This window comes from Manacus candei, unplaced genomic scaffold, assembly GCF_025592945.1.
Source record: "Manacus candei isolate 608988 ecotype Guabito, Panama unplaced genomic scaffold, ASM2559294v1 h1tg000071l, whole genome shotgun sequence".
NCBI classification, from domain to species: Eukaryota; Metazoa; Chordata; class Aves; order Passeriformes; family Pipridae; genus Manacus; species Manacus candei.
The window spans coordinates 4,530,128-4,543,998 of NW_026138119.1; the positions used below are offsets into that span (position 1 = coordinate 4,530,128).

General features: G+C 41.3%; 1 protein-coding gene across 1 annotated transcript in view; it reads left to right on the forward strand.

The window, feature by feature from the left end:
* The first annotated feature begins 2,654 nt into the window (after window positions 1-2,654).
* The window catches only part of MED27 (mediator complex subunit 27), an 82,966-nt gene continuing 71,749 nt past the window's right edge, over window positions 2,655-13,871 (forward strand). The window contains exons 1-2 of the mRNA XM_051807430.1: window positions 2,655-2,904; window positions 5,382-5,526. Of these exons, the coding sequence (XP_051663390.1) occupies window positions 2,699-2,904; window positions 5,382-5,526 (351 nt within the window). The 5' untranslated portion in view covers window positions 2,655-2,698. The remainder of the gene's footprint in view (window positions 2,905-5,381; window positions 5,527-13,871) is intronic.

Here is a 13,871-nt window from a genome sequence, read left to right on the forward strand (position 1 = left end):
AAATCAGCATACTGCCTTGATTTGGGCAGGCTGCCAGTTAGGGAATATTGCCTAAAAGAGAGAAACATAGGCATGGCGATGCCCTACAAATGAGCACACCAAATTATGCAGTCTTTTCCTTCCAGATGTGGCAAAACAGGAGGAGAAATAACAAGAGGAATGGGAACTCCTGCTCTTTTCTGCAGCCATTATCTTGAGGTGTTGAAGCAGAGTCTGCTTTAACTCCCCACGGAGCCAATGGGGCTCTTAGTGCTCTGAATTGCTTGTTGTCTGTTTAGGGGAACTTGGCTCCTCATTTATGCAAGAAAAAGCAGATCCCTGGAGCAAAAAATGTGAATGCCCTCCTTTGAGTTTTTAAGGCAAAGCTGTGCTGTGCTCTTTGTTCCACAGGGGCAAGTTCCAAATGGTTCCTTATACATTTATGGATTTGTTTTCAGGCCACTGTTTTGTCGTTAGTTTAAAAATAGTAAAAGAACTGTCAAACCCCTTCACCCTTCCAGGTAGGATGTAAAATCAGAACTCCTTCATTTGGGTACCTCAATGACAGGGATCTTGGAGATAATTAAAATAAATGAAATATCGACAGCTGAAAATAAATGTTTAAAAATAGTAAATCTCAAATGGAAAAGAATCACCCATTTCCAAGTGATAACATATAAAATAAGCTACAGATATCTGCAATGTGCACCCAGAGTCCAAACCTTGTACCGAGAGGGAAAAAGAATAATGCAATGCAGGAAGGATCTGTCAGCCTGCAAGTATTCCCTTATAACACAGTACTTTCTTGACCAATCTATTATAGTCCAAAGAAAGGTATTTTATGTTTAAAATAACTAATATTATAGATCCATAAACAGCTTAGGTTGCCAGTCTGGCTGAGATAGTCCTGTCTTTTCTGGCTCTGGCTGCTATTCTTTGATTCAGTGCTTTTTTACATAAAGAAATATTCCTGTCTTGTTCCTATTTGCCTTACTAAGTGTGCTCAGTCCATTGCTGATCCTTTGAAGTACGTTGCTATATATTTCACTGTTTATGTATTGCTTCCAGGTTTGCTTTGCCTCAGTGCTCAGATACAACAGCATCACTAAGCTCAAGAGAAGAGGAACCGCAGCCCTCTCATTTTCTCATTCTTCATGCTAAGTAATAGGGTTTCACTTATCAATAACCTCTCATGTTGCCTGAGAACATTTAATTGATTGGATGCAATTTTCAGAATCCGTCGCTTGACAGACAGAAAAGTGTCACTGAGTGGAGGGCAAAGCCTCGCTTCACTTGGCCACTGACATCTCAGCTGTTCTTTGCCGTACTCATTTCCATTTTACATCTAAAAAAAGTCACCTCTGACTAAAGGATCTGTGTGGATTTTGCTTACTGACTTTAATTAATGCCTTTATGAAAGAGGTTGTTATTTACTTTAGAAGCTGAGAAAACAAAAAGCCTATCCTTGTGCTGCAGTTTACTCTGGGTGTAGTGACTATTGGCCTGTGCTTCATTTACTTTAGCTCTATTTATTTTAGCTGCACTCCGAGGGTGAAAAGAGCTGTCGTGGCATCGGAAACACAAGCAGCTCCTACAAAATCAAACTGTTTAGTGATGTGATAGCACTCAAACTTCACAGTGCTTCGTAAAGGTTGGGTGATGAAGGCCTGGTCTAGGTCCTGTTGGATTCAGGAGTGATCATGACTGAAATATAGACAGAATCACAGACTGGAAAGAACCTTGGAGATTATCTCATTCCAACCCCTGCCATGGGCAGAGGCATCTTCCCTAGACCACGTTTCTCCAAGCCCCAGCTCTGAGAATGGAACTGTAACAGGGGGCCCAACTTTCACATCTTCAGTCTTCCCAGGAGCATAATGACGATGGAACTGCTCTCACCTGCTTCAAGCTCAGTGCAGTCGTTGCAGCAGGAGCAGAGATCTTGCTTGCCATTCTAAATGGTTTTGTTTGTGATTCTGTGCCTGAGAAATGCCCTACAGGTCCACAGAACATCCAGAGGATGGAATATGCCCTATATATTCTTCATCATGGTCTGCAGCTTCATTAAGTTCTTTAATCTCTGGTGTCCAGTGTTGGACCCAGGGAATGGCACAAGGCTGTGGCAGGGGAGGTTTAGGTTGGATCCCAGGAAAAGGTTCTTCCCCCAGAGGGTGGTTGGGCACTGAACAGGCTCCCCAGGCAGTGGGCACAGCCCCAAGGCTGCCGGAGCTCAAGGAGTGTTTGGACAACACTCTCAGGAACAGGGTGGGATTGTTGGGGCATCTTGTGCAGGGCCAGGAGTTGTACTCGATGATCCTTGTGTGTCCCTTCCAACTCAGGGTAGTGTTTGATTCTATGATTTTGTGGCTCTATAATTCTACGATGCTACGATTCTATGATGCTACTATTCTATGATTTGGGGTGTCTGGATTTGGTACTGGGTGATGTGATTTAGGAGTTACAGTTATAGTGCTGGTGGATGGTTGGACTTGACGATCTTAAATGTCTCTTCCAACCTTGCCAACTCTGTGATTCTTGACGTGGCGGGCCAGCAGTGGACACAGCGGCGGAGAAACTCCTGAGGCCGGAGAAAGAGCATAAAAGGCTCCAAAAGAAGCGACTTTCGGCCACCGGGAGCCCCCGCCCCGGCCACGCCCGGACTACATTTCCCAGCGTGCCCCGCGCCCTCGCGCCGGCGCGGCCGGGGGCCGTTGCCAAGATGGCGGACGGGGCGCTGAGCCCCGGCGTGAACCTGGAGGCGTTTTCCCAGGCCATCGCCGCCATCCAGGCGCTGCGCTCCAGCGTCACCAGGGTCTTCGACTGCCTCAAGGATGGGATGCGCAACAAGGAGACCCTGGAGGGCCGCGAGAAGGGCTTCATGGCCGCCTTCCAGGAGAGCCTGCACTCCGTCAGCCGCGACCTGGGGTGAGCGCCGGGTTCCCCCCGGTGGGCAGGGAAGGGGGTCCCGGCGGTGCCCCGGCCCCTCGCAGCGCCCGGCGGGGCCGTTTACACTCCCCGGGGGAAGCTCGTAGGCAAATAAACGCGAAAACGCTCCGGTTTATTCCCCCCAACATCGCGCGCGTCGCCCCTTCGTGGTGTTCCATTCCAGAGTCCCCAAAGGGCTGAATGTGCCCGTAATATTCCTCGTGGTCTTCACCTGTTTCTTGTTCTCGCTTTAAGGAGGGAGCTGCCGGTGGGGTTGCGGAGGCAAGGTGGAGGTGTTCGGTTGCAGGGAGATTTTTCTCTGGTTTTTTTTGACGGTTTTTGCCAAAAATTCAGACACTTTATTCAGTAGCAACCAAGAGGTTCAAGAGTGACCATTTTACTACCAAAACTTGTCAGGTTGGTAAGTTAGCCCAGGCAGGTGTAGTTGTTTAGTGCCAGCAGGTGTGTTTTGTGTTAAGTAGAGAGAAACTGCTGAGGCTGAAGACACGGAGGAAAGTTATGGGCGGAAAAGAGAGGCTGGTTCAGTTTCATTCAACAATATTGTTCATTTTAAATGAAATTCCCTTTGAAGACAGGAACTGAGTACTAAATGTACGTTTAGGGACGTGGTTTAGTGGCGGACTTGGCAGTGTGAGGTTTAGGTTTGGATTTAGTGATCACAGAGGTCTTTTCCAACCTGATGGATTGTGTGATGGTCCATGTGGATCCTGCCACTGGGCTACTGGGTTGCGCTGGATCCCCCTGGGAGCCACCAGCACTGTCCAGGGAGGTGTCCGAGGGCAGGGCAAGCACTTGACCACCCTTTCCCAAAACATCTTTTTGGCCTCCAGGGATTCAGTGTTCAGGGGTTTGTGTACAAGAATTTGTTTCTTGCTGGCTGGTAGGCCTTGCTGATTTTAAGTTCTGATTGTGGTGATATAATTCGCTGCCCACTCCTTCCCTTCTCTTGGGAAAGGTGGTAGATATCCATTCTCATGAATGATGTTGTACCCAGCTCTAGAAACTTGTGTTTATCCCTTTGGTTTTTAGTTTCCAAGTTGAGGTTTCATGGTTTCTTCCATGGAAGCTGAGCTGTTCCTTTTGTTATCCTTCTTGTCTTACACTGGGGCTTTTTGAAGAATTATCTATTAAAACCCAAAAATCTTGTTTCCAAACAATCCAGGAGTTGGACTTTGATCCTTGTGGGTCCCTTCCAGCTCAGGATATTCTGTGAATTAGTAAGGGAATACTCCAAGGTGCACTGAAGTCAATTCTAGCAGTGGACCTTTACACCATAAAAGTATTGACTGGGATCCCTGTTCAGCAAATCCTCAGTTATTATGTCTATTCACATTTACTTAGTGTATTCTTTTGACAAGAAGTTTTAAGCAGATTTGTGAGTGTTCACAGAACCAGAGGCTTAGAAAGAAAGTAGGCCATGGAAACTTGTAGGAATGATGATTAATAAAGAGGAATTTCGTGGTAGTAAAGTAGGGAAGTCTCTACTGTCAGTTCCCTTATTTTTAGAGTTTGTTTTTGTAGCCTTCATTAAATGCAAATGGAGATATTTGGGATTATTCTTTACAGAGATTTTCAGAAGTTGCCCTTTCAAGTGCTCAAGCCCTGCTTTTAATTTAGTGGAAGTTCTGAAGTTCGGACCAGGATGTCAAAAAGAAAGGCACCTGATTAGTCATGCCACTTGAAAAACTGCATTTTATATCTGTGCAGAGTGGCCAGTCTTCCTTCTTCAGATGATTAATGCAAGTTTTAAAAATTGCTTAACTTCTGTTATGATTAAATGTTGTGTTTGACAAATGAGATATGAAACAATGATAGATCATTTCACAGTGAGGTTGCTTCATGGGAAAATGGTGCTTATTATGCTGCAGTTGAGTATTTTATGGACACCTGAAAATGTACAACTTGCTTATGGGAGTCAGGAGATTCTTCCTTGCCCTGAGAACTTGGAATGCAGATAAGTGCTTGGAGTAATCACAAACTTTGCAGGACCATCACCAGGCTTAGGACTGATACCAGGTCTTGGGTGTATTTATATGAGGACAGTGTTAATCTGGAGTTCTCTAATGAGATGATGAGCCATCAGCCTGCTTGATGGTTAAAAGATTACTGCAGGCAATGCTAAAGTCAGAATTGGGTAGTTTCTGAGGGTCTGCATTGCTCAGAAGATACCCTGGGTTATGAACAGGACCTGCCATAGTCTGACTCTTTCCAGGTTGTCTTCAAAGACTCTTGACTTGTACTTTCTCTCCTAGAAGAAAAGCTCATTCACAACTAACAGACAACTTTGAATGGTTTGGGTGATGAGAGTGATTATGTTTTCAATCAAATTGGGGAGGTATTTAGTATCACTCAGATTCTAAAATGGAGTTGGTGCTTGATGGCTGCCCCTGCAGGAGGATTGTACAGCTCAGGTTCCCACATCTGACCTCCAAAAATGCCACTCTGTTTTCTTGCAGTGAACTGGAGCGTCTGAGCACCCTGGTTGGGAAACCCTCCGAGAACCACCCCCTGCACAACAGTGGGCTCCTGAGCCTCGACCCTGTGCAGGACAAAACCCCTCTTTACAGCCAACTTCTTCAAGCCTACAAATGGTCCAATAAGGTAACACTGATATAATTTAGTTGTGTGTTCCCACAGAACGTTTGATTTGCGACACAAACTTGCTGAGTTTTTATGGAGTTGAGAAGCATAATATCTACCTAAATATACTTTCAAGGATAAAGTGGTGTTTTAATTGAGAGGAGACCTTGTTTTTCAAACTTCCAAGCAGAACAACAGTTAAAAAGACAATGCTTTCCATGTTTAGCATCTTACATAGATATAATATAAAAGTATATTGTGTCCTTGCATCTGGCAGTAAACACTGTAGCAGAGGGCAGTGGGATATTAGAGCAGAGAATCAACAGTTTATGTCGCCTCCAAACTAGGTGTTTTGGATCTAGGAACCCTTTTAGAATTTTCCTAGAAAAATCTAGGAAAGAATCATGCAGGGAAGTCTTCATCATCAGAAATCTTGAAGCCTATGATACCCTTGTGCAAGACAGCAAGAGTAAGAAATCTGAAAATATTTAGAGCATTAACAGAAACAGTTCCACTTTAAATTATTTATCAGGATGTGTGAACCAGGAAGACTTTGGAAGTACACAAATACTTCATAGGCAAATTCTTGTTATACCTTGAGCCAACCAATCTAATATTGTTCAGATTTAAAATAGAATACTGCAGTAAAGTTTGTATGAATACCACAATAATATTTGTATAGTCATGTTTCAGAATACAGATATATGCTAGTCTTCTAAAATCAACAGAATTTGGCATTTATAGGAATTTGGTATGATTGGAAAATGGAGGATAGGAAAGATTGTTAAGTAGGGATTTATAAATTGAGAAAATATTTTATATTTGCTTGTGTTTCTTGCTGTTAGCAGCAGATTATTGGCACTGAAGAAAAAAAGAATTCATATGCTACTTTCAGCAAAAACAAAAGTATGAAAACTTCTAACTTGTAATGCAGTTAAGTCTTCAGGGATTTAATTACTTCTCTAGGTCATTATCAGAGTAAACTCGGTCGGTAATGAAATAGCTTTGACAGAGCTGTTCTGATGTCGTTTTTTATTAACTTAGAGTGTTATGGAGCTTTGAAGAGGAATTTTTTGTAATCCTGGATTCTGATTTCAGTATCCTGTGCACTCATATACACAGTGAAATGTTACAGGAGAAAGCCAGTTGGTTTTTTTTCTTTCTTTTATCTCTTTGGTCTCTGATTTCTGTTTGACAGCTAAAGGGAAGGTTTCAGTTGCAGGTGATGTGTTGCCTGTGGCAGGGTGTGAGCTGCTGGGTTTGCCATCAGCAGCACAGACTCTGGTGATGCTCCTGTTTATTGCTGCTCAATTCCTCATTGCTAAAGACACTCCTTGAATAAGTGTTATTTCGTGACTCCTTTTGGCCTCCTTCTGTTCTTGTTACGTGTCTTGTTTTCAGTTGCTTTGCAGGGAGGGTTTAGAAGTGGTGGTGTGTCAATGCACTTTAGGTCTGCCTGCATTTAATTTTTAATTTGTGACCCCTTTGTGGCTCGCCTGCTTGTATTTTTGATGAGCTGAGATAAGGGCATTTTGCTCTCCCTTTGATTGTTCATGCATTTCTGATGGCAGGAGTGGCCCCATGGCTGCCAGGGGAGGAGAGGTGGAGGAGAGTTCTGGGGCTGTGCTGCAATTCCAGAAGGACATTCAGGAAATACAGGGAAAATGAATACATGGACTTTGTGTTACATGTTTCAGTGCATTCTGCTTAAGACATGAAGAGACTGTTAGAAGTCACTTTTAAAACAATAATAAGTAAGGTTGATAATAACTGGGTTATCTCATGAGAACAATATATGCAAGCACTATTCATAGAACTGTGGATTTAAAAAACCCTCCACTTTGCTGCATTATTTTTGTCTAACATTGAAAGGACAATCAGAGGCCTGAAATGGTTAAAGAAACCCTACCCAAATATCAAAACACCAAACAAAATACCCCTGGCACTTCAGAAGTTATTTTATAGTCTGTTTAAAAGCTGAGATTTTTAGCTGGGCCACTTACCTCGGTATTTGTGCTTTTGAAATGATTCTCAGCCAGTTTTTGGAGAATATAGTGACAGTAACCTTCCCAATACCATAAACCACATAAACCTCTTTAAAGCATAGTGCTACCAAATTGACTCTTTTTTGTTTTATGTGTATGAATAAACCTAAAACTTAAGCAGTTCTGTAAATCTGGAGGTGGATCATATCTACCTATATGAGCCTTATTTTTATTGGTCGTACAATAATAGCTTGTTTAGTTTTATTTTCTTAAATTTAGGCTGAGGCTTTACTAATCATTGTTCCTTGTGGTTAATGAGATACAGGATGTTAGAATAGTTGTTTCTTTACATTTGCAGCTTTTTTTTGATGTTGGGTCCAGCAAATGTCCAATTTTGTTCTGATCTTATATACATTGGCAAGTTTTTGAGTTAAAGAGTGATGCTGGGTGTTAAATACCACAGACATAAATGGAAAATATGTGTTTAAGATGTGACTGTTAATACAGGAGATTAGACTGACCTGACACTAATCAACTTGTTTTATTTACCACAATTAATACTTGTAGCTGTGCTTGGGTATGTCTTGTGAGAAGACCCACCTTTAGGTGCAAATTTACTGACCTCTTTGGCTAAGTGCAGTAGAGAGGGGCTGCATTTAATTGTGATTTCACAGATGCTTGCCCTCAACATTATTTTACTGCTCCTGTTAGTCACAGCACTGGTTCCTCCAATTCTGAGTATCTTCACTTTACCTGCTCCAGGAGCGTGGAAAAGTACAGTGGGGAAAATGAAAACTTCCCTTCCAGAAGTGTGTTTTCTTGGCAGTGCTTGTTATTTATTAGCACCTGCTCTCCTGATATTTACTTTCTGTAGTTTACCCAATAGTTTTGCAGATGGTAAAGTTGTCAGTATAATGGAAGCAGCTGTTTGGGAACACAACAGCTTGTCAAATGCATTAATTACATACACATGCAGCTGTAAAGGAACTTTCCTTTTCCAGGTGTTTAATAGCACTCACCAAACTATAGCTGAAAACACAGGAAGTTTATTTTATTGCAAGCAGCAGCTAAGTGGTTTTTCTTCTTTGCTTGAACTTCTTTTATGTACCAGTAGAAATCATAGAAGTGAATTACTTGGCTGACTGTGGGGTGCATGGAGACATGCAGTAGCCATGGAACAGTATTTAGCTCTACTTGATACATTTCTTTTCCCTTTCTCTTCAATTTTATTTAAGAAAAGAGGTTATCTTTATTACAATTGAAGTGCTGTTTCCCAGAAGGATCTGTGTGTGCCCTCTAATGTAATGCTGAAGATACAATATTAGATAAGATAAAAATGAGCTATCATTCTTCAAGGGTAATGCAGAGAGTATTATGGGTAAGACAGGGAGTTTGTAGATAGCAGTAGGTGTTTTTTTGTGGACTGTCTCTGTTTAGTCCATTGTACTTGAATTCTGGTTTTAGTAGTTATGTACATCTCGACTGTTGAGGTTTTTTCTTGGTGATATACTGTTGTATCTGAGCAGATGAAATCTGAGCTGACAGTAACAGTCAGAAGGCTTTCTGGTTTTTGTGTGCATGGCCTGATACTGCCTGGAACAGTCAGGACTGGCTCTGCAGTGCTACTGCTTTATCCCTCATTACCAGGTGCCTGCTTCTTGCATTATCTTGGAATTCAAGGGAAACCACCATGGGGAAAAGGCATCAGCTCTAAGTTTAGATTAAAGGATATTTTAAAAGTCACTTACTGGACTGAAATACTGATTAAGATTTGGCTTTTTTTAAAAAAAAAAAAAAGATATGTGACCTCGAATTTGTGACAGACATTGGAAGAACTCTCTTCTCTTGCTTGTCAGGACATTTCTGTGACAAGTGCCCGTTCCTGGTGCTGTTTATTTTATGCATGATGAGACCGTCAGCTCATTAATAAGAGCATCATTTAATAAGCAACTGCATGTTTGTTAATATTTGTTCTCAGTACTTGGTGACAAGGAGGTTTTCTGGGGGGAAAAAGTACTTTAAACCAATATTAGATATTTCTCCATATAGAAAATATTTAATGAGGCTTGTGCTGTTGTGGTTGCTCAGTCCATCTGCAGTAATGCTGGTGTGCGGAGCAGGTGCAGATTTTTGGAATGCAAGAGTGTGAACTCATTCTCTGAGTGGTTTAAACTTTGTGGTTTTTCATCTGCAGCCTTAGTGAGGTGGTTTGTTGCCCACAGTCTGCACTGGTGCATCCTCTCTACCCTTGGCAAAGCATTTCATGCCCTCGCCCGGTGGGTGCCCGAGGCAGTGTCTGTTCAGGGGTTTCCACTGGCTCCAGTGGAACACAAAGTAGTCTGTTGTATGTCCACTGAGCAGGGAAAATGCTTTTGTGGGAAGGTTTCTACTCTCTTGATGAGCTGCTCTCAAGCAGTTCATGCCCAACATTTGAGCTGTAATCACTGTACAGGTATTTTGCCTGTTTGCTTTTATTTGTTCAGTTGAAGGGTGTGTGCAAAATGGATCAACTCCCAGACCAGTGCTCCAGAATTACCCTTTCTACCAGACTGCAGAAACACTGTGTTTGTTGGAAAGCAGCAAACTTAGTCTTCCCTGAGTTGCAGCATTAGCAGAGTTCACTTGCCCAAGTGAAAAAGCTCTTCTGCAAGTTTTGTTTCCTTTCCCCCTCCTCTTGGCAGCCAGGGATTTCTTTTCAGACTTTCTATTAATATTATTAACAGCAGTAGAAGTGGGGAGAAGTTACAGCATTTGTGGTCTTGACTAGGTGATGTTATTTGAATTTTTTTTCCTCGATTTTTAACTTCACTGAAATGCAGTATTGTTTTCCCTGCTGTTTTCAGAGTTGCATTTGTCCATGTGCTTTACTCCAATTCCAACCCTTCCTGAACCTGTGTGTGTGGATGTCTGTGAGTGGTAGTGGTCTCGTTTTATCTTCATGAGGTGGTACTTCCAAAGCATGACAACTGTGTGTTTGGGAAGGCTGTTTTCTGCTTTGAGCAGAAAGCAAAAAATCAACTTTTCTAACTTTATGACTTTCTGGGGGAGTAGGATTTAAATCACCTTATTTAATTTACTCATCTGTGAGAAGATGATTTTGGCAACTTGCATAAACTTTACAGTATCTGCGCATTATAAATTTTCCAAGGGAACAGGCTGAACAGGAGCTGTCATAAATTTATTTAAAAGTAATATCCTGGCAAACACAAAATGAAATAAAAATTACTGTTGCTCTGCATGTGGAAATACACTAAAAATATTTGGATTTAAATTTGTTGCTTCATAGCTTCCTCTTGTTTCTACATAAATTTAAAATCGAACTGTTAAGATTACCATTAATGAGTTAAAATGATTTTCTGTCACATGACTGAAGAGAAAAGGTATATATAGGTTTTGTTTATTAAATTATTTTGATGTGTTCCCTGATAAATTATTTGTATAAATTGTGTTTGTTGTAGGACTCAAAAAAAAAGAAATCAATAGAGTGTGTAGAGAAAGTCCAGACTTGTTATGACTGCCCTTGGTAGCTTAGTATTGATTAGACACAAATATTGAGTTTAATGACAATAAATGACATTAAATGTTAACCATGATAGTAGAGAAACACTGTTGAACAGGAAAAAAAAATTACTTCATCTTGATTGTAAAAGGAAGTGTTCATTCCAAGGAACATTAATTTTGAATTTCGGATGTGCTCAAACATTTTGAATTTAATGTAGTTTTACAGTAGCATGGACAATGTAACTGAATTAGTGTGTTGGCAGTGCTTTGGAATTTCAGGCAAATGGCCAAGATTTTGTCCTTTTCAGGACTTTTTTTCTCCAAAAATGCAGCGTTATGATTTCGTGACATCCTGTTGCATGGAGACCCAGCTCGTTCTGTTGAGATTTCATCCACCCAAATTGGGAAAGATGTTCTTTCCATGTGATGGACCTGTGGCACTGAGGAGAACTGGGCCATGGCAACTGGATCTCTCTGCCCAGTGCTTCTAGAGGTGGCTTTTGGGGATCACCTGTGGTTGCTAGGATAGGAATGGGAAGGTTAGTGGTGCCACTGGTGTTCTCAGTGAACTCTAGAAATGTTACTTCAAGAAAGGGTTTGACTGAAATCCCTTGGTTTGATGACAGAAGGGAACAAATGAAAATATAAAACAGGATTTGAATTGAAGCAAAGTGACAAGTCCCTACAAAGGTTTCTCTGGTGGACACTGAAAAGCACATTTTAATCTGCTTTGTAAGAGCAGAATTGGTGCTTCCTAGAGGGACCTGCATTGGAGAGGCTCGTAGGGATTACCAGCTGTGGACTCCTTTCCTGTGCAGATAAGCCATGGGAGTTTGTCTTCCTGTCACTGGAGAAATGCATGATACACAAACTGGTGTTTTCTTGTACACTGGGCACAAAACAGGAGCTGGGCCACTTGGATTCTATTCCTGCTTTTCTTATTAATTGCTGTTGTAACCTTGAACAGGATGCATGTTTTTTTTTCTGTGCCTCATTTTTCTTGCAGATAAAATAGGATAATAATATTTAACCTATTTCTTCTAGTCTAAATGTGTCTCAAGTGCATTGGGTTCTTTGGACAGAAATGCCTTGTGGATGCCAAGTGTTATATAGCCAGTGACTAATGTTGTTTGCCTGGCAGTCTGGAAAAATACCCTTTATGGGCTCTTAATTCTGTGTGATTTTAGGCAAATGTTTTGGTGAGATGCCCTTGCTGTTCAGAATTACATTAATGTTCTTTTTTTTCTTTTATTTTTTCCTTAATATGACTAGGAAACAGGTGGTTACCTCTCTGCTTCCAACTGCTGCAGTTATTAATTACTGCTCAGTTGTCTGCCTGGAGAATACTGACTTTTATTATTGCAGGATTGATTTTAGTGACCAGCAATGGCAGGGATGGCAAATTCAGGTGGTGTGCAAATTATCCTTGATATTTACAGTGGTGAGAAAGAAAGTGTTTGTACCAGAAGTAGTGGGGAGAGTCAGGAATTCCAGTATCTACATTTACTTTACTGGAGAAGGAAGAAGGTGGGACATGAAATTTTTCTGAGTGGCATTAGGGATGGATAACATTAATTATGTCCATCTTCTTTTTGGAGGATGCATCTTCCCTCCTCAACTGTGAATCCCTGGAATCTTCAGTTCTTGGGCTCTTCTGGTTTTTTGCCTTTGATTCCTCTGTTGGTTTTGAACAAAAGTCCAACCCAGTGCTATTACAACTATTTTATTGCTACCCTGTCTAACTGTAAAAGTGGTTTTGCCATCTAATAATCTGAAGGAAAGGGAGTTAAAGTGTCTTTTTTTCTGTGCTCTGCAGAAAGGTGCTATGGCAGGGGAGAATTTGCCACATTCTGCCTAGTGCCAGTAGAGAGATGAGTTGAATTTCTTCGATATTTTAGTAGGCTGAGGTTAGTTTGTTACTTCAGGAAGAGAAGAGTGAGGATGAGTAACTTGTTGCTTAAAAAAATGAGAAGTAATTAGCCTTTGATTCTGACTTGTCTGCTACATGGTTTGAATGTTTTATATCTGTGATCTTCCCAGAGTTATCATAGTAATAATTCACACCAGGCTGCTATTGTGAAGTAAGGTTCTATGTGTCCAAACAGAATTTGCCATTCTTACTGAGTTTTGTTTCGAATGTGAAGCAGTTTGAGAGCATGATATGGTGATTTTCTGTTGTTGTGCCTGGTGTTTGTTATTATTCAGCAGTATTTTTCAAGGCTCTGATCAAAATAATGCTGTAAGCAGTACCAGTCTCACTTTTCCTAATTATGGGAAGTGATCTATCAATACACACTATTATAAATCACAGCCCCCTTGTCAGCTAGTGGGAATTATTTAATGCTTTGCAACACCTTTATTTGCTAATGAGTGGGGTTTTTTTTCCCTGTTTCTTTGATAGGTATTAATGTTCTAGCTGTTAGCCTATTTCAGGATGGAAATGATTGATGTGGCTCTGTTTTAACCAAAACACTTCTGCCCAACTCCTGCTTCTTCCTCCTCTAACTCTTTTTTTCCCTCTGCAAGGACTCTTCACACAGGTCATGCTAGATGGCTCAATTCTGTAATTTGTGTGACAGTGATCACTGTATGATGTGATCATCAAGCCAAATTGGTTAAAACAGCATTGCTTTGTTTTAATGGATTTTGAGTCAAGCTAAGCCAGGCACAGACCCAGAAACGTGGGCTGTAGGTGAGTAACTCCTGGTACAACCATTAGATCAGCAGGAGAGGCTTTACTTTTAGAAGCTGAGGAATACAACAAAGTACAGCTGGAAATGCATGTTTTCTGAGGATTAATTGATGAATATGTAGGACTGCAGAACGAGAGAGTTGTGAGAAAGCCTCAGACCCAGCATTCCTTTGAATTTGCAGTTTGCT